Raw genomic sequence first — 20,295 nt, 5'->3', positions numbered from 1 at the left:
AAAACTGATTGGCAGTAGGGCTATGTACAGCCCACACATTGAAAGCACATTCCACTCCTGCCTGAAGAAGGATCCTAGGAACTGTATTTTATGAAGGGTGCTGGGAATTGTAGCAATGTGAGAAGTAAACTTCAATTCCCAGGATTCTTGGCATCAGGTGTGTGTGAATGTGTGTGCCCGGCAGACACAAACAGAAGGACTTATTCACTCAGCAAATAATGGGTCGCATCCCATGTGAGCCCTACTCAGACTAGGCTTATTGAAATTTATGGATATGATTCAATTTCATTAATTTCAGTGGGTATACTCTCAGTAGGATTGACATTGGCTACAACCCAATGTAATGAATTGCCAGAGGCGTACCTGGGGTTGGACACAAAAATCACCTTTCTTGCACTGTGGCACAAAGGTGTGCAGTTTTCCCCCCGAACGTCTTCCTAACCTTCGCCCTCACTGGTCCCTTTGACTACTTGTAAAATGTAGTGATTTCTAATGTGGATATTGCCATAATTTCCCCTTTTTCTTTTTTGAAGGGGAGCCAAATGAGGAAGGGACCCAAGGTACACTCTGTGAATTGCCACACAATGTTTTGATATCCACTGATGTAAGGCTTTATCCACACTTCCTCCTGTCCTGCCCCCAGAGCGGAAAAAAACATTATTTAGTGCTCAATAGGAGTAAACAGCAATTCAGGTTTTTCCACAGATTGCCATTTATTCCAGTTTAGTGCCAAAGAGCAGGTTTTCCCTTGGGAAGGAGCGGGGCAAGGGGAAAAACACTCAGACCTGTGCTTTTTACACACAGGACAAGAGCAAGGTGGACAAGTCCTAGATTCCTTCAAAAGGGAGTTATTAACAGGCTCTTGATGGCTTTATGGAAATTCTCTGTTCATTGGCACTGTACCATTGCACAACATTTTCTTAAGATTAACAACATGGGAGGTTATTTTCTTTCGCCTTCTGCTTCTGCATTTCTCCAGGGTTGGCCACTGCAGCTAGCAGGATGCTCAACTTAGTTAGGCCTTTGGCCTGACCCAACATGGCTGCCCTTATGCTCTTAATCCTTAAACATTTACAGGTGGAGGAACTGCACATTTTTAATCTTTGATGTTTTATCGTGTTTTTCATATTCTGCTGGGAGCAGCCCAGAGTTGCTGGGAAATAAAATATTATGATTACGATTATGATTTTCGGCCACTTAAAAGAATCAGGGAGCTCCCCAAATACTTTTAAGTGCCAGAAAATAATATTATATATTATATATATTTACACACACGCGCACAAGTTTTGGAATAACTAGCTCTAACATGAGCCACCTCAGCTTTTAACAGTTCCTTTTTCCAAATTACATTTGCCCCCTTCCGCAGAATGGTCTCGCCCAAGAGATAGCTTATTTCATTGAGCTGGGCCAGTTCTATTTCAGAAGAACAGACCTCAATACGGATTCCCTCCCTTTCCCTTACCCAATCCGCGACTCTCACGTAAGGGGCGTGGCCTTGAAGGGCCCCCCTCGGCCACGCCCCTCCTTTATAAACATTCCCGCGGCGGCCATTTTGTCTCAGTCTTTAGCTCTTGCGGCGCAGCGGAAGGTGGCTGGGAAGCGTTCGAAGTCTTTCGTTCCCTTTGCTCCTTTTTTTTCATTCTTTGTTCAGAGCCGGTCTGAAGGGCGGCTCCGTAGATGGCCAGCTTTCCCCCGAGTGTTAACGAGAAGCTCATTGGTGAGAGGCGCCCCCTTTCGCGGAGAAGGGAAAAGGGATTACTTATTGCTGATTATGTTTATTAATAATGCTAATAATAAAAGGATCGAAAAGGTGGCAAAGGAGGGGAGGAGGATGGCTCAGAGGCGTTGGTTATGCCTCGTGCTGCTTGAAAACGCTCGTTGGCAGCCGAATTGCAGGGCTTGCTTTGAAAGATGCGATAGGACTCTGCTCTTAAGTGGGTTGCATCCAGGGCGATTCCTTACTCGGAGTAGACCCATTGAAATGAATGGGCATGTCGGAATCGGGTCACTTGGTTTCGAGGGATCTGCGGCGGGTAAAGCTAACGTTGGATGCAACCCCAGGTTTGCAAGGGATCAAGTAAAACATTAGTAAAGGGAGGGGTACGGGAACGTGCAGAAAACTGGCTTACGAGCAAATGATTTTCCTTATACAAAATAAAACGAGCACGTCGTTCCTGTTGCCTTTCTGCACAATTCGTTGGAAGTTGCTTATGCCCGCGCGTGTACAGTTTTGCATATGTGGCTTAAGCTTGGAATAGGCCCAATATAGGAGGAAATGAGGGCTGCTGAAAAAAAAACGTGGGGTTGAAGGAGAGCATCTTGGTTGTTGGGGCTGTAATCATGGCGGTGTGCTATTAATAGCAGTGTGATTTGGTGTGCTAAATTACGTACACCTTGCTTTTGTTTTGTCTTTTGGGACGGGCTTAGCAAGTTATGAATGCCATTAAGGAAATTATAGTGGAGACAGTTACAGGGCAGGCTCTCGCAGGCTGCTTTGTTGGTTCTACGTAAGAGTAGACTCATTTAAGTTATTGGGCATGACTGACTTGATTTCAATGGGTCTCTTCTGAGTAGAACTGAATTGGACAGAGCCCAATGAAATCCATAAGCCTCAGCCCCCCCCCCCCGTGGCATGTTCCAATTTTAATTACTTGTGACCACCTCCTTCCTACAGCCTTCTAAAAACAGTAGCTTAAGGGTGTTGGGTTTCCCCTCAACCTTTTCACTCCTCTGTAATTTGAGAGTTGTGTGGTGGGTATGGCTGTTGCGTTTGGAGGCAGCATAGAAGCATTTGACATAGCACTGGAGAAGTAGATTATAAAGTGGATCCGGTTGGGTGTGGTTGGGGTTGGGCGGTGGTGATAGAGCAGCCTAAAGAACTTTAGGAGAGCAGGAGGGTGACAGGCAAAATAGAAAAACAAGTGCTGCTAAATCTGAGACAGAAGCTAGCTGTGGGCAAGCGACTGGGTTTATAATCAAGAGTGGGGATCCTGTAGCCCAGCCCCAACTTCTCTTATCTCTAGGGCTGAGGGGAGTTGGGAGCCCGTCACCTTTTGTTGGGCTTCAGGTTCCCCACTTCCTGGTGTGCAGGAGAGACATTGTAAGGTCTCCAGCTTAGGGAGATGCCATTGCATTTTATCCAGGTGCATGTTTTGTGTGTAGACTGCTCAAAACTTTCCAGAAGATTATAAAACGATATACTGGGTGTAGCCTGTGATAATCATCTCTGATAACGAGGAATAAAACAGCGCACACATTTTGGCTCGTGGAAGCTCTCGTTTCCTCAGAATGAGAGGTGCTTTTTTGTGAGACACTGAGGAAGGATCTAGTGGTGACTTTGGGGGGGGGGGCGGAATCTGGTTATAGAGATTTTAAACAATTCCTTCAATGATTTCAGTGGCTGTGAGAGTACAGAAAGTTGCAAAATGATTTTTTAAATAAAGCATAGAGAGCAGGACTGTAATGTAAATTGCTTGCATGCAATTTCATTCTGGTTTGACCAAGGAGTTAGGGGAGTATTTCAAAGCCCAAAAGAGGAACAAGTCTGTTCCGCATTGAAATTCTTTTGCAGTTAGTTGTACATCTGCACGGGCTTGCAGTGTGAGTGACTCTGATTGGAAGTTGTGTTACGAGTCAGAACTGAGTCAACTGCTGTGTGTCAGGTGAATTTTTTCTTCTCCCTTCCCTGCTTTTCCCTCCTTTTTTGGGGGTGGGGTGTCAGCCTGGAACCTCCCACCCCTTCACTCATCCCAAATAAGTGAAAGAAATGGAGGAGAAATTCTTGCTGGTAATACAAGATGCCCAAATTATATTGCTTGCTAATTTGCAATGCACTTAAAATGTGGACTTTTTTTTTTTTACCATGTCTTCTTTCCCCCCTTTTTTTAAAGAGACCTACGGGTCACCAAATAAGGGTAGGTTTTTCAGCTTTAGGGTTTGCTTACTTATTACCTTTTTGGGCATGGCTAGCACTGCTGCCATTATGTATGCTGAGTTTCTCATGTACACAGCCCCCTCTCCCCCTCCTCCATTTACATATGCAAGTGGAGCTCAGTGGGGAATGAGTTGCCCTGCCTGTAATGTTCATTTACCCTGCGCTAAGGGATTACTGACCCTGTATTAACTGAAAACAAGCTCCCTTCTATCTTCATTCTCATCTGTTTTATCTTCTGTTTGTAGTGCGGTATTTGGGTTGAAAGAGAAGCAAACTTGGATTCTCAAGCTCCTCCTCCCTTGTTGCAGTGAAAGAAACTTCTGTGTGTCCACAGGGGGAGTACACATTTAGTGGAGGAAAATAAATGATAGGTTACTTTTAGTGTCATCTTTTTAAAATGTCTCTGGAACCAGTGAAGGCTGTGCATACTTGGGTGATGATGTAAGGCAGGGGAATAATTCCACTACAGTTTTTTCCAGTGGTGACTTCCATTTCTGCAAATGGATTGTTTTGTAAAATGGGGAAACAAGATGTTAACCGGAAAAGTTATTTCTTATTATGATTTTCTGTTTTATTTCTTGTAACTAAGAAATAGAGCGTGAGTTTACTTTTCTCCTCCTCACTCCCAATCTTTTCCCCCTCTTGTCTTTTTTAGATATGTAAGCTGGAGGTCAGCGTTTTCATTGACATATGTAACTAACCTGCTTTAGGACCCCCCTTTTTTTGGGCAGCAGAAATACTTTAAAGAAGTAAAATGCCAGTCAGATGAAGGCAGTTTCTATTTTTGTAATTAGCTTTCCCCCTCCCCAAGCGGCTGAGTATTTATCAGTTTACTGAAAAGGGTCAGGCGTAAACCCTCTTGAATCAGAGCTAGGCTTCCTTTAGTAGATACTATTGTGAAGTTTGTGCTTGTGTGTAGACACAGGTTCTGCACATGCTTCTCCATTTGTCATCTGCAGGCATATAAAGACAGGAAGTGCTTTTTAAAAATCTAGGCTACGTCAAGACAGACTTGATATTTTGTGTGTGTGTGTCAAGAGTGCTCTTACAAAGCAGCACTTCTCAAAGTGTGGGTCCTAATGTGTTCCTGGGTGGGGGCTTGGTATGATTCAAGAGCAGAAATGGAGACCTGTGGCTCTCCAGATGTTGGACTCCAACTCCCATCAACCCCCACCAGCATGGCTAGTGGGTTAAGAATTATGGGAGTTGTAGTTCAACTTCTAGAGGACTGCACATTTCCCATCCTATAGAGATGCTGCAGTTGTGATTAGTTTAGATTACCTTCACACTCCTAGGATGCTATGATTCCTTCCATTTCAGTTGACTTTTTTCCTTTCACTAAACCAGCAGCACTTCATTCCTGACTTTTAACGAGTCACCTTCCTCTGTCATCCTTAAATTCTATTCAGATGAATGCTGTGTCGATCAATAGTAAAAATCAAAAATCAAAACGTATTCACTGTTGACTACTGATGTGATTATTCAGTAGCAAGGGTTCAAAAAAGTGGAGTTGGAAACATGTTGAATTTCTGGTTCACGCTTACAAATGGTGCATTCTCTTTTTAGGAAGATCACGGACAGTGGGAGAACTTTTAGCCCCAGCTTCTCCTTTCGACAAAAAGTGTGGGCGTGAAAACTGGACGGTTGCCTTTGCTCCAGATGGCTCCTACTTCGCTTGGTCACAAGGCCATCGCATAGTAAAACTTGTTCCTTGGTCTCAGTGCCTGAATAATTTGTGAGTACAGTCTGTTTTGAAAATAGCTTTGTTTCTGTTCGCCGTGTGTTCTTTACAAAAATCTCTGCAAACAGTTGTGTCGAAAGCAGATTTTTAAAGTTAACAGGCTGTCTGCTTTCTACTCGAAAACAAATTGTGTCATTTCAAAATAATTGGTTTTGCAAGTCTGGTGGTCCTCCAGATGGTGCTGAATTCTATAAGGAAAAGAACCTGCAAGATCAGGCCAATTGCCCATCTAGTCTAGCACACTGTTCTCACAGTGGCCAACCAGCTCCCTCTAGGAAGCCTGAAAGCAACCGAACCCTCTCCAATTGCAATGGCGAGCCACAGACATTCATTATCCAACAGGGAAGGTAGAATTTTAACTCTCCAACCCTCATGAACCCAGTTAGCACAGCTGATCATCAAGGATGATGGGTGTAGTAGCGAGAAAACCACAGGTTGATTACCCTATGCTAAGCCATGGCTTAGTGTGAGATGTGTATACATGCCCTCCCTGCTCATGCAACTGGGAGAAAGCTTTTGTTTTCCCTTAATCGTGATTTGTCATGCCATCAGATATAACAGATTAATTTCCAACCAGACAGCTTCAAATTGTGGTTTCTGAAGCTGGCCAAAGGTGGAAGCTTCTGGATGCGTAATTTCAGCAGTGCAGATGGATAGGCAGAGCGCATGAGCCTAAAGCTTGCTGCAACTCAACAGTGGTTTAGCGTGGCATGTGTGAACATAGAATGCAAACCAGAAGTGTCAAAACAATTTGTTCAGTCTGCTTTTTAGGAGGAACGACCCAATCAGTGCTATTTATGTTGCTTGCAAGTTGGACCTCAACTCCCAGTTGGAACTGTGCACGTCTTCAGATTTTTCTGTGCGGTTTCTGTACTCAGAAGTTACGCACACAATATTTTACGTGCAATGTGTGTGTTTTACGGGGAAATGCACTGACAAATGCATATTCCATGCCAGTATACAATTTAAAAGCAGGCTTTTCATGTGTCCTTTCAAAAAATGCACCGAACGCAACAGACCTTTGGTTGCACACCAGCAAGACTGAAGTAGGACTGAATTAGTGCTTAGCCCACCCCCTTGTGCAAGCACAGCCAATGTGTAAACTAGGAGAAAGAAGGGAACTACCTGAATGGAAGAGTGGTAAACCTGTGACCCTCATCGGCTCCAGTTGACATGCCAGTGATCACGAATGCTGGGAGTTGTAGTCCAGAAACAGCTGGACAGCTGCAAGTTTCCCACAGCTATGGTGAGATACATTGGGAGCTGATGTATACCATTCAGTATTGTCTACACTGATTGGTAGTGACTCCAGGTTTTCAGAGTGGGAACATTCCCAGCCCTACCTGGAGATGCTGGGGATTGAACTGGTGATCTTCTCTATTCAAAGTAGATGCACACCCCAAAACAAAAGAGGGAGAGAGAAAAGACCCATAAGTCAAAGCACTAATTCAGTTCTACTTCAGTGTTGCCAGTGTGCAACCAATGTTCCATTTCATTTGGTGCATTTTTTTGAAAGGGCACATGAAAAGCCTGCTTTGGGCTTCCTTGTTCTCCATGCAAGGCCACGCATGTATTCAGAGCAGTCCTTTGCAGATTAACTCTTAAGTTCCATGGGATCTACTGTCAGGCCACTAATGCACATACCATGCCAGCCTTAGGAAGGGAGGTGTCCACGGTAGAGACTGTACAAACCATACTTCATTTTGATGGTAGCTAACGGGGATGGGGGTTAGATTAGATGACCCTGGGGTCCCTTCCAGCTCTATGATTCTATGAATCCAGAAGCATTGCTGCCTCTCAGTGTTGAGGCAGAGCATGAGAGCATGGCCATTGTGGTTAGTAGCCATCGACAGCCCTCTTCTCCTCCTCCATGAATTTGTCTCATCCTCTTTTAAAGCCACCCAGTTGGTGGCCAGCACTGCCTCCTGTGGGAGGGAGTTCCACAGTTTATGTGCTGCATAAAAGCTAACGTGGTCCAGTAGACAGAGGTCTGGGTTCATCCCACCTCCATGTTCAGTGCTTTCTGCTTTGGTTCTTGCAGTAGCAGTGACCCAATTCATAAAGTTAATGGGGAAATAGTAAAACCTTTACTGTTGGAATTTGTTAGTTTCCCCCATACATTGAACAAGTTTTCATTAGTAGGTTGGCCTACTCTGCATGGAGAGAATATTATCCATAGCCACACACACACACACAATGGTTTGGGCTACAACTGGTGTCGGCTCAATGGTCAGGGATGTTGGAAGTTGCAGTCCAAAGTATCTGTAAAGCATTAGGTTGGGAAATCGTGCTGCATATTGACTTGTTTTATCAATGTTGCCGTTTGTGTGTACATCTTCCTTCTAAAAGATTGGCTTGTTTTTCCCTCCCAGTTCATTGCATGGCGTAAAGACTTTCACCAATTTAAGCCATTCCAAACTTTCGAGGCAGAACAGCAATGGAGACCAGAAAAACAAGCCCAGCGAGCACGTCATAGATTGCGGCGACATCGTCTGGAGTTTGGCCTTTGGATCTTCCGTGCCTGAAAAGCAGAGCCGGTGTGTGAATATAGAATGGCACCGGTTCAAATTCGGCCAAGACCAGCTTCTCCTGGCAACGGGCTTATCCAATGGTCGTATCAAAATATGGGATGTCTATACAGGTAAGCGGTGCCCTGGTCGTAGAAAATAAATTCAGTTTGCTTTCTTTCTAAGAACCAGGGAAGGGTACCTTAAAATGTGATTCTGATGCCTGAAAGGGCTCCGGTTGTCCCTGCGGACGATTTCCAAATTCATGGAGGGTGGATCTGTCAATAGCTTTGGGTTGTGGCAGATAAATAGAACTTCCAGGTTTGGAGTGATGGTGGATCTGAGAAATGAAGGGGCGGGTTGCTGCCATGATGACATAAAACCTCCCTTTTGATTTCATCAGAAGGATTTCCCCCTCCGAACCTAATAGCCACACAGGCAGAGAGGTTGCAGGACTGATGGAGTGGCCTGGCACACCTGGCCTACAGGCCTGTGGTTGTGCTCATCCCCAATGACTCTGAACTTTCCTTGAATTAGGCTGGGGAAGTATTGGCCCGTAGGCCACTCTTGGCATGCCAGGAGATCCAAATTGACAGCCCACAATGCTGTTCCATCTCGTATCATCTGATAAGTGGGAGGATGTGGCAAAATCCTTCCTTGGCTATGCGCATCTGTCCCCAGCAGAGAATGGATGCACAGCCCAACTGAGCAGATGATGGGGGGATAAGTCATGCTCAGTTTGGCAGGATCCCATGAAAAATGGATTGCATCAAAAGTCCAACTAAAACAGAGGAAGAAAACTTTGTTTTCGCAGCACCTTGCAGGTGCTTTGAAGTCCTGATTTCGGGGTGTCCCCATTCTGCTGTCAAAGTCTTGATAATTATCTGATCCATAGAGCCGAAAAATGACGGGCTTAAGTGTTGAGCTAGACAAATTCTTGGTTGTAATGTTGCACACATTCTGTACCAGTCATTAGCGAGATAATTTGGGGGTTTGTGGTTGCGGTTGCTTTTTTATTAGTTGTCCTCTCTGATCCCTTTAAAATGAATTTCTTTGATCGCTGGAGACTGTCTTTACAGTGGCAGTTTTCACCTAGTTAGCTTCTGGTCTGGGTGAAAAATATGTACCTTTAGAACGGAAATTGGAACGATGCACTGCATAGGACAATGTTTAAATGTCAAGCAGACTGCCAAGTTCCTTGAGTTTCAAAGTAAATCTTTGCACTGCTTAGAAGATAAGCTTTCCTGGCATCAAGTCTAAAAGCTTATCCAACAGATAATGCAAGCATATTGGCTTAACTGAAATATGTTTGGTATCAACAAATAACGTATTAAAAGTACTGTGTAAGACAGCCTTGCATTTAAGCACTGGCCTGGTAGCCATAGACAAGAAGGAATTTGATAGAAGGCCTGTGGGTGGGCGGAGAAGAGATGGATTACACCATCCTTCCTCTGCCAGCAAGCAAGTAAAAACATACTTCCAGGCTGGTAACTGTTACTTACAAGACTGGCACAATATTTGATTTATCAAAGGATATGTATCCTGCCCTTCCACTCCAAAGTGGATGTGTTTAAACCTGCTTACCTGTATGTAATTTGTTTCCCAACAGCCCTAAACATTAATAAATATAAAGTAACACCCTGTTACTTGTAAAGTACCCATCTGCTGCAGTACACCCCTCACATTTAAAGCACCCCTCATCAAGGCTTGGGAACTGTAGTTTTCCCATCAAAGAGCTATATGCAATTTCTAGTGTCCTTAACAAACTACAGTTCCCATGATTCTTGGGGTGGGTTTTTTAAAATGTGTGTTGTGTATGTAGTCATTGTAACACATCAAGGCTTTTGTTTGTTTTTAACAATATTAAGTATTTAAAATGTTAATACAGAAGGAAGAATGCCAACCTTTCCCCCAAGAGTTGCAGTAAGAAAAGAAACCTTTTTCCCTTTGTTCCTGACTTTCCAGGTTTAATTTTAAAATATTTTATTCCAACAGGAAAGCTCCTCCTTAATTTAATGGACCATACAGAAGTTGTCAGAGACTTAACCTTTGCCCCCGATGGCAGCCTGATACTAGTGTCTGCTTCACGAGACAAAACACTAAGAGTATGGGACCTGAAGGATGATGGTATGTTATCAGGAACGTTTTGCGTGGCGTAACAAACAACAGGGACATGATTTACTGTCTAGCAACGGAAAGGGACGCGGGTGGCGCTGTGGGTTAAACCTCAGCGCCTAGGACTTGCCGATCGCATGGTCGGTGGTTCGAATCCCCGCGGTGGGGTGAGCTCCTGTCTTTCGGTCCCAGCTCCTGCCCACCTAACAGTTCGAAAGCACCCTTAAGTGCAAGTAGATAAATAGGTACCGCTTTATAGCGGGAAGGTAAACGGCGTTTCCGTGTGCTGCTCTGGTGCCGGTTCGCCGGAGCAGCTTCGTCACGCTGGCCACGTGACCGGGAAGTGTCTGTGGACAGCGCTGGCTCCCGGCCTCTAGAGTGAGATGAGCGCACAACCCTAGAGTCTGTCAAGACTGGCCCGTACGGGCAGGGGTACCTTTAGCTTTAATGGAAAGCTATGATGCATTAGTAAAAAATTTTTTTTGATGTTTTGAGATTGTTTTCTTTATATAAAGCAAGTTCAAATGGTATTTGTAGAGATGTTCCCAGTGTCCCAGATTTGTCTGTCTATAATATCTGCCAGCCTTCCAAAATTGTCCTCGCAGACAAGCATGCACACATTAGATCTAAATTCTTGACTAGAAATTAGGCTTGCGAACCGCACCTTGATCCTTGTTTTGCAAACCAGAATTCTAGCTGGGGTTTTAGAGTTTCTCATTTTGGATAGAGCAGCTTTTATTTTTGTTAAGGTGTGTGTGTGTGTGTGTGTGTGTGTGTGTGTGTGTGTGTGTGTGTATGTATAGAGCACAGATACTCTCCAGCATTTTGACTTCACTCCCAAAGGCACTCTCCTCCATTGTCTCTTGAGACAGACAGCTGTCAACAGCAGCAGCACAGAAAAATCATGGACTCAAGCTGTTTAGGGCTTTGGCAGGTTCTCTGAAGGACTGCCTTCATCCAATCCTGCCTTCAAGCTTACTTAGATCTACCTCAAGGGCCAGATCAGCTAGGCTGGCATGCATAAGAGACCAAGCCTTCTTGGTGGTGGCTCCTGAAACAGTAGACTTCCCTTCAGTGGCCTTGTGTCTTCAGCTCTTGCATTTAGGCAGACCTTGAAGATCTTCCTCTTCGTGGCAGCTTTTCCCTGATTCCGAAAGAAGCTTGCATATCCAAAACTAACCTGTACATGTGTTCTGCTGTGACTCTTTTCCTTCTGCACTTCCTTCTGTACCTATTGGGGTAGGACCATGGTTAGAGCATCTGCTTGGAGTGCAGAATGTCCAAGGCTCAATCTACAGTTAGGGCTGGATGTTGGAGTGTTGATGTAGACAATACTGAGCTTGATGGCTCAGTACTTTGTACTTTGCTTTGTGAGGCTGTAGCTCTTGGAAGCACCTTAAAATATTTCAAGTAAAATATGAGTGTTTGATACTAAACTGGCTTTATTCCCTTCCCTTCCCTTCCATTTTCCAGGAAATATGATGAAAGTATTAAGAGGGCACCCAAACTGGGTCTATAGCTGTGCTTTCTCTCCAGATTCTTCCATTCTCTGCTCTGTGGGGGCCAGTAAAGCAGTAAGTATCAAAGTTTCATGTTCTTCAAGCTGTCTTTGATTGTGAGCAAAGAATTATCTTGAATCTTAAGAATAAAGCCAGCTTGTGCTCTGTGTCATGCTGGATGATGATGATGATGATGATTTAAGGAATTGCATGACAAAAACATGTGTAGTAAATTGGCACCAGGCTTTCGTTCGGTTATCATTTACTGAGCTGAACTTTTTATTGCTTTTAGTCTCAATAAAGTTGAGGAATCTTGCAAAGTAGCCATGCATATCTCCATCTGTTCCATGACTTAAAAGAGAGAGAGAGGGCACAAACGTTTTGCTTAAGAAAGGAATAGTTTTATAGTAATACTTTGTGACTCCTGATATTCTGCTGTCACGCTCATTTGAAAGATTACTTTTCCAAAGCCTGGGCTGCTGATCTTACTTGACAGTAAAATGTCATTCTTGGACAGTTTCCAACAAACTGCCCTTGAGCTCTCAGTGCTTTGGAAAGGATGAGCAGTGAGTTTTGCATCAAACTGCGTTGTGCTGCCGTACTTGCAAAATGCAACACAGGGCAGTCAAAGAACATAGAGTGAGCTGCTTCTTTGTATAAAGCCAGGAACAAGGCACCTGTCGCCCCCCCAGGTGTTGTGGGGCTATAGCTCCCATCATCCCCAACCACTGGTCTTGGGGGGGGGGTAAAGGAATGGCCAATGCTGCTAAGGGTGAGAGCCCAACAACATTTGGGAGGCTGAAGGTTCCCATCCCTGATATAAAAGTCTAGAATAGTGCTAAGTCTATAAAGTTGCAGTCCAAGACATGCTTATTTGAGAGCAAGCCTGCACTGAATTACTTTCGAATAAGCATGCTGGGATTTGAGTTGTGTATCTTCTGTTCAGTTTAATATTAGAAAACTCCAGGTAGGGGTAATAGAAGGGTGGACAACTTGTATCGCCTGAAGCGTGAGGACTGGAGTTTTGTTAGAATCTGGAACCCTTAAATCCCATTTTAGGAGTTAAGTTTCTAGTCCTCAAGATGGGCAGAAATTCTGAAAGTATAAAATTTACGTTTTTTTCAGAAGTTAGGCCTGAGTTGACTTATTACAACCCAGAGCCACCAGTTGCGAAATCAAATGTCACAGAATAAATTCACCAGCCGCCAATTGTAATGTTTTGTCACATGGATTAAAATGCCGGTACTGCGTCTCTTTATTAACTACCCACCCCTGAGACGGCCTTCGGGGTCGAACAAGTTGTCCATCCTCCGGGCTAGTAAAAATTGTGGCTTTCAAAGTTAGCAACTAGAGAGATAGTGTCATTTGAAAAAGAAATATAAAGAAAAGCCAATTGTGATTATTATTATTATTACTATTACTATTATTATTATTTTAAAAAAGGAAGCCTAGATAAGAAAGACTTATCAGTAAAGCCCTTTAAAATAGAACAGATGTAGATGTATGCATTGATCTTATTTTTTAGGCTGTGTGTTTTCCATAAGCTTCTTGCTTTCCCTGTCACAGGTGGTGGCAGCAATATTGGTGTGATTGAGGGTAAGCTGGCACCACTCAGACAAGCGCACATTGGTGTTAGCTGGGCAGAAACAGTGGCATCTCTGGCCACCAGGCTGGAGGCGAACTTTACCATAGGACGAAGTAACCTTGCATTCGACTGCAGGGTGTACTGTACGTACGCAGGTGCTGGTTGATGTCCACTTTCTGCTTCCCCCTCCCCCTTTCTTTTCCTTTTTATTTTATTTTAACGTTGGTAAAGAGATCCTCTGGCTCCTCTTAAAATTTTAACAATAGATATTTCCAATTCCTATGGAATTCTGGAGTCTCTTAATAAAACTGAGCCGGTCCCTCGTCGCTTACTGTGACAGACCTAGTAACAAAGTTTCAGTACAGTACAGCAGTGGCGTCACTAATTAATATATTTATTTACACCCTGCCTTAGTTCCCCACCCTCCGGACCAGTTTTATGTTTATTATCTCTGCCTGTTCCTAAAGTTCAGGGTGGCTCAACAATTTTGCATACATACATAATATATTTATTTTAAAAACGAAAAAATATTCTATTCCGTAAAAAGGCTAAAAATTATATGCCAACCTGTTTTTGTAGCCACAAACCTTTGCTAGCTTGTTGATTGTATTACACTGAAATTTGTAGTGCAATTTTAAGATCTAAATTTTCCTGCACATGCTTAAACTTACTGACTACAGTATTAAGTATACAACTGCATGTGAAGTGTGCTAAGCCGTGCCTGTTTGTGTAAACTGCTAATTACTGAGACCTTTTTAAATTAGTATTTTTTAAAAATAAATCTTGGCAAATAGCAGTGCTTGATTTTTATTTTTGTTCTTTTTCTTAAAAAAAATAAAGCTTAAAATGTGTAATATAATAAACTTGGTTTAATTTCTGGGTTTTTTTTGCCAAAGTCATGTCTTTTGGCTGTGACAATTCCTTTTTTGCTTGCAGTATCTGTTTCTCTTCCTAGGCTGACGTTGGCGATCCAAGCCTATTGTAAACAAGTGATCTTAAACTCACAGGGGATTCCACGGGAGTAACCATATGTTAACCTTACTTTTTTTTCTGTCTGTATATTTCTTAAAATTTTGTTAGTTAATTGGAAAGGGGGGCGGGCGGATGTTAGTACTTAACCCAGCTACTGTATACATATCTATATATTCTTTTACTTAAAACTGTTAAAGTAATAACATGGGATTCAGTAAAACCACCACTGTTGATGTAAACGTTTTAATTTTTTGGCTTACTTTTATAAATAACACTTAATATGCATGTTTGCTTTAATTTAAATAATTCTGAGTATGGCACTGAGCATTTTCCGTAATTGTAGTAATTCTTAATGCTTGGCTTTAGTTGTAATCCTCAGTAAAACTAGCAGAAAACGTAGTTTTGCAGGGAGCGGGGTGGTGGGAACATGTTGATGAAATGTCCCCTCTGTGCCTGGGCATCGCTATAACATGAGCTTGTTTTGATTGCAGGTTTTGCTTTGGGACATGGATAAGTACACTCTCATCCGAAAACTGGAAGGGCACCACAACGATGTTGTAGCCTGCGAGTTTTCTCCTGACGGAGCTTTACTGGCTACGGCATCTCATGACACCCGCGTTTGTGTCTGGGACCCGCACACTGGAGCTGTTCTGATGGAGTTTGGGTGAGTGAGTTGGGTGGAGTGGGCACAGGGATAATCTGAAAAACTTGCCCACCTTTGGCATTCTTTATTTTACAAGGGCAGCCTCTGCTTAGATTTGTACCAGGTTAAGAAGAATCAGACGAAGCCAGGAGCCGGTGTTGTTCATCGGACAGCTCTCGGCTGGGAGGGAGGACTGGGTTCAGGTCCCACCACAGCCAGAAATGCTTTCAGTGGCTTACTTTAGGGAAGCGACTCCAGTTCTCCAGGTGTGAAATAGGGATTAGTGAATAGCAAAATAGAAACTTGGGGACCCCAGTTCACTAGTAGAGAACACGCTCTGCTGGCACACATTAAGAATGGAGTGTCAGGCGGGGTACAAGGCTTGAAAGACTCTTCTACTTGGAGGCCCCAGAGGCCACGGCTAATCACTGAAGATTCACCAACTGGTGTCCAGCAGATGCTTCGACTCCCATCGGCCCCAGCCAGCATGACCAACAAATCGGGGACGATGGGAGTCGGACGTTCAGCAACATCTAGAGGGCACCAGGTTGGGTAAAGCTGGTAACTGTTTTTATTTCATAAAAGTTGCGCACTGCTTGATTGGTTTTTGTGTGTGTGTTTTAACTCCTCAAAGCAGTTGACATACCTTCATGCCCGTACGTGTGTGTGTGTGTGTGTGTGTGTGTGTATGCGCAAGCCATGGTTCTCTTGGCTTAACTATGGCTTGTTTGTATATTCAAACCCACCCCAGTCAGCTAGCTTATGGTCAGTTTGTGGCCAACAGAGCAGAATGTGGAACTGACTTGCATCTAATGTTAGTCTTTCTTGGGAGCAGACACATTGAAATTAAAGGATATGAGTAACTTAGATCTGTTAACTTCAAACTTAGAATCCATTAATGTACGAAGGCTGTGTGTGCTCGCCTTCCATTCCAAATGCATGGCTTCCCTCAAAGAATCCTGGGAGCTGTAGTTTATCCCCTCACAGAGTTAGAATTCCCAGCACCCTTAGCCAACAACAATTCCCAGAATTCTTTGTCCCTTAAATATGTGGAGCGTACACAGCCTTGGTCCTGGCAAGCCCTGTTGAGTGGCTTTTGGTTAATGATTAAACACAGAGCAAATGTCCCGTGAACCAAAGTTCTTAATTTCATCCTCAGGCATCTGTTTCCTGCACCGACTCCAATATTTGCTGGGGGAGCAAATGACCGCTGGGTCAGATCTGTATCTTTTAGCCATGACGGACTGCATATTGCGAGTCTTGCCGATGATAAGTAAGTATGGCAAAGCACGGCTTGGTTCCGCTGGTTCTTGCTGGCTGGGAAATGAACTTTTGTGCAGTGTCTTTGAGGGTGAGGGAAGCTTTCCCCCTCGCGGATGACCGGTGCTTGAATTAGGCAGATAAGGGGAAATCGGCCAGAATTATTTACCTACGCAACCCGAGGGTCTTCAAAGCGCCCCACAAGCACACAATTTTAAAACGCAGTTGAATGCAATAATCAGATGAGCCGCACAATGAAACAGCACAGTCAGCAGGAGAGAAGATGAAACTTTAAACTCAAATTAGAATGCTTAGGTGGTGTTGCCTTGCTGGTGATTATGGAATCCTCAGCTGACTTGGCCCCAGTGATCTGGGTAATGGAAGTAGCAGCTCAGAATACCTGGAGGTCACAAATTGGGAAGAGTGGTGTTTGTAATAACTCGTGGGCAGGTAAATAAGAGCCATGGAACCTCAGATTGTCTGCTCAGCCACATCAAGCCCGCAGCAAGAAAGAAACTGGGGCAGAAGCTAGAGTCACGACTTCATCTGAAGTTAATTGAGCAGTTTCTCAATATTGAACAGTCGTCTGGCAAGTTAGAACTTGCTCCTATGTGAACAGTCATTATGCAATAGGAGACAGTCTGACAGCTGGGCATGTGGCTTTCCGGCACCTTTGTCGAGGGGTTGCTGAAAAGTGCCCTGTCACAAGACGCAGGAGTGGGCTCACTTGCGCAAGCAAGCTTCCTTCTAAAACCTTTCTGCAACATTCCTGGAGACCTGACACATTTTATCATTGAGGTATTTAGACCTTTGGTCTGAATTTCCTTGAGCAACGGGGAGGGAGAGTATTGCTCTGACACATGGCAGAATGAGGAGGAAGAATACCGGGGCTGTATCGTGGTATATACCATTTCAGACTGCATTTAGGGGATCCCTACATTGCCTTCCGTTATATGACATTAACCATGGGCTTGCTCACTTGCAGTGGATTCAGTCACTCAGGACACACACAGTTCTTCCTCACCTGATCCATGACACCCACCCCAACCCACCTCTTTACACATAATCGGTGAGGATCGAGGAGGAGGAAAATCTTACCTCCCCCATTCTTTTTCCTCACTGGTGCCAAAATCAGCAGGTTGGGTGGATACAGGGGTGCTTATCCATCCCCTAGGCCAGGGATTAACTATTCTTCCTTAGAAGTGGATTGAAGGCATCCTAAACCTTGTGGCTTTCCTAAGGCCCTGCCAGTGAGGTCATGCTTGGCTTGAGTCCAAACACACCCAACGCGGGAGGCCTGGCTGCATCTCCCAAGTGCATTTTCTCCCCCTTTAAACTACAGGCAGCTTCAACTTCAATTCCAGCCGTTGTGCAGAGGCTGGGGTGTCTAACCTCTTCCCCATTGCTATTTCAAGGTTTAGGTCTCCAAGCTGCAGCACGCACCCCCCACCCTTCCTCCATCCCCAGTATTGGCACAATATTTTCCTGGTCTTTCAGCAGCCCATATTCCCAGATCAAAATCCCGCCATTAAAAGATTAAAAGGGTGGGGGGAAGTGATCCAGTTTTGTATTGCCTGCATCACATATGATTGAAGGGCCCTGTACAGTTCCCAGCTAACTGCTTGGGCTGTCAGCCAACCGTGCTGCATCAGCTCTTTGCTGCGGCACTTGCAAACCACCAGGACCTTCAGTTTGCAGTCCAGAATGCCCTACATTTATTTTGGACCAACGGCTAGAATGTGCATGTCGCCTTAGGCCTCGCATCAGTCCCTGCTCCTCTTGCTGGCGCTGCAGTGAGACGGCTTCGTTAATTTGCTCCTCTTCATCGTCCCTCCCTTCCTCCCTAGATGTCTTCAGCAACCAACGAAGCTGCATCAGCTTCCAGCTGTTGCTCAAATTAAGCATAAAGTTTAGCAGTGATGATAAAATAGAGGCTGTCAACTTAACCTGTTTGCTCTCTTTTCAGGATGGTGCGGTTCTGGAGAATTGACGAAGACCACCCTGTCCAGGTTGCACCTCTGAACAATGGGCTTTGCTGTGCCTTTTCTACTGATGGCAGTGTTCTAGCTGCTGGGTAAGCAAACCTCAAAGTAATAATAATAACAACCGCAAAACATGCATACTCCACTGGCAAGGCAGTTTCTTAAAAGCCAAGTGGATATTTTAAAAGAAGACCTCTCTGGTGTTATTTATATATAAATATATGCACTGGGGCCTGTTACTCTAGTTGCTGCTTGGAAGTAACTACTTAAAGCAGTCGCCATCAACGCTGCTTGATAGATAATCCTCGAGTAAAGAAATGTGTGAGCCTTTGATGGCAGTAAATGGTTTTGATCTGGAAAGTTTCCTCCTTCTGACGGAAGGGCTTTTTTTCTGTCGAAGGAAGAGAATCTTTTGACCCCACTCAAATTGTCTACAGCTATTGTCAATCTGGCACACTATCCAGATGTTGTTGGACAGGGGCCAGCAAACTTTTTCAGCAGGGGGCCGGTCCACTCTCCCTTGTGGGGGGCCGGACTATATTTTTTGGGGGGAATGAATTCCTGTGCCCCACAAATAACCCAGGGATGCATTTTAAAATAAAAGCACACATTCTACTCATGTAAAAACACACTGATACCTGGAACATCCGCGGTCCGGATTCAGAAGGCAATTGGGCTGGATCCGGCCACCGGGCCCTAGTTTGCCTACGTATGTTGTTGGACATGGGGCAGCAGGTTGGCAGGGCTGGTTCTAGACCAGTGTTTCCCAAACTTCAGCTGTTTTTGAACTGCAGTTTCCCTCATCTCTAACCACTTGTCCTGCTAGCCAGGGATGATGAGGATTGAATCACATGGGGCGTTGGAGCCTAACCGACTTCCATGTTTTATTTTGCTTTTGCCTGCAGGACGCAAGACGGAAGTGTGTACTTCTGGGCCACTCCCAGGCGTGTTGCCAGCCTCCAGCACTTGTGCCGCATGGCCATCCGGCGAGTGATGCCCACCAGCCAGGTGCAGAATCTGCCTGTCCCTCCCACAATTGTGGCTTTCCTTTCCTACCGGATTTAGAAAGTAAATTGGAAAAGGGGAGGAGGAGAGCAGTCTGTCTGGCACGTGGGCGAAAGAGAACCTCAAGCTTTTTGTAAGCCTTTTTGAGCTGAACACTTCACATGTTTCGGTCGTTATTTTTCCTTAAGAATAAAGAAGGGGAGTTTCCTTAAAGACGGTATTTATAGAGAAGATCAGTAGAGGTGTTTCTCAAAGCGCCAGACTTTTCTAAAGAAATTCTAACTGTGAAAATCTGTAAATAATTAGATGTTAGCTGCTATGTATTACCCGTGTATATCATTTGTGATTGCTTTTTTAATGTAGAATATAGCATGTATATAGGCATGTGTGTTTGTGTGTGTATGATACATATATACGCGTGCACACAAAGACACACAGATATATATATATAGATTCTGGAGCCACAAGCTGTATTGGTGCTGTGTATAGAGTGGTGTTTGTGGCTCAGGGATAGGAAAACAAAATTTAGTGGCTTCTGTATGTTGTGCATTTTTGGCAGGGGGCTCTCAAAATGGGGCCCTGGGTTGTGTACATCTTGTGTAGCAGAAGGAGTGAATTTCCTTGAGGCCCACAGCACGGGAGAGGAAGAAAGCTTGATTTACCAGACACGTGTCATCTTCAGGGAGGCCTTAATTTTGCCACAAATCGAATGGTGAGTGTCCAGGATCGCTTGGGGGTCCTTAAACCTTTGAAATCCAACTACTGTATTAAATCCTGGCAACTTCTCTATCAGATGTGACTTCTTCACAGGCTCAGGGTTCCCACCCTCCACCCCCCCCAACACTTCAGTCAACCTTTGTCATTTAAAGGGGGTGATAACTGGGTGAACTACCAAAGACATGAAACCATTCTTGTTTTCATATGCTTTTGCCTTCTGTTCATCTGGACTTGCAGATACAAAGAATGTATGCATTGCATAAAATGCCTGATTATATATATTTCTTCTTTTTTTGTATTAAAAAGTTGTTACAAAAAAAATACACCACCCTACA

At 44.2% G+C, this 20,295-nt stretch overlaps 2 protein-coding genes across 3 annotated transcripts in view; both read left to right on the top strand.

The window, feature by feature from the left end:
* The window catches only part of EVI2A (ecotropic viral integration site 2A), a 172,658-nt gene that overhangs the window by 125,535 nt on the left and 26,828 nt on the right, over positions 1–20,295 (top strand). The window lies entirely within an intron of this gene.
* WSB1 (WD repeat and SOCS box containing 1) lies at positions 1,553–20,281 on the top strand. Its single transcript, XM_081890564.1, has 9 exons — positions 1,553–1,717; positions 5,501–5,669; positions 8,048–8,316; positions 10,178–10,309; positions 11,771–11,871; positions 14,845–15,017; positions 16,156–16,269; positions 18,223–18,330; positions 19,144–20,281. The coding sequence occupies exons 1-9, from the start codon at positions 1,678–1,680 to the stop codon at positions 19,301–19,303; spliced, it is 1,266 nt and encodes a 421-aa protein (XP_081746690.1). The 5' UTR covers positions 1,553–1,677; the 3' UTR covers positions 19,304–20,281.

The sequence above is a fragment of the Podarcis melisellensis genome, assembly GCF_964234715.1.
Source record: "Podarcis melisellensis genome assembly, chromosome: 15".
Taxonomy (NCBI): Eukaryota; Metazoa; Chordata; class Lepidosauria; order Squamata; family Lacertidae; genus Podarcis; species Podarcis melisellensis.
This window is presented reverse-complemented; position numbering and strand designations above follow the sequence as displayed.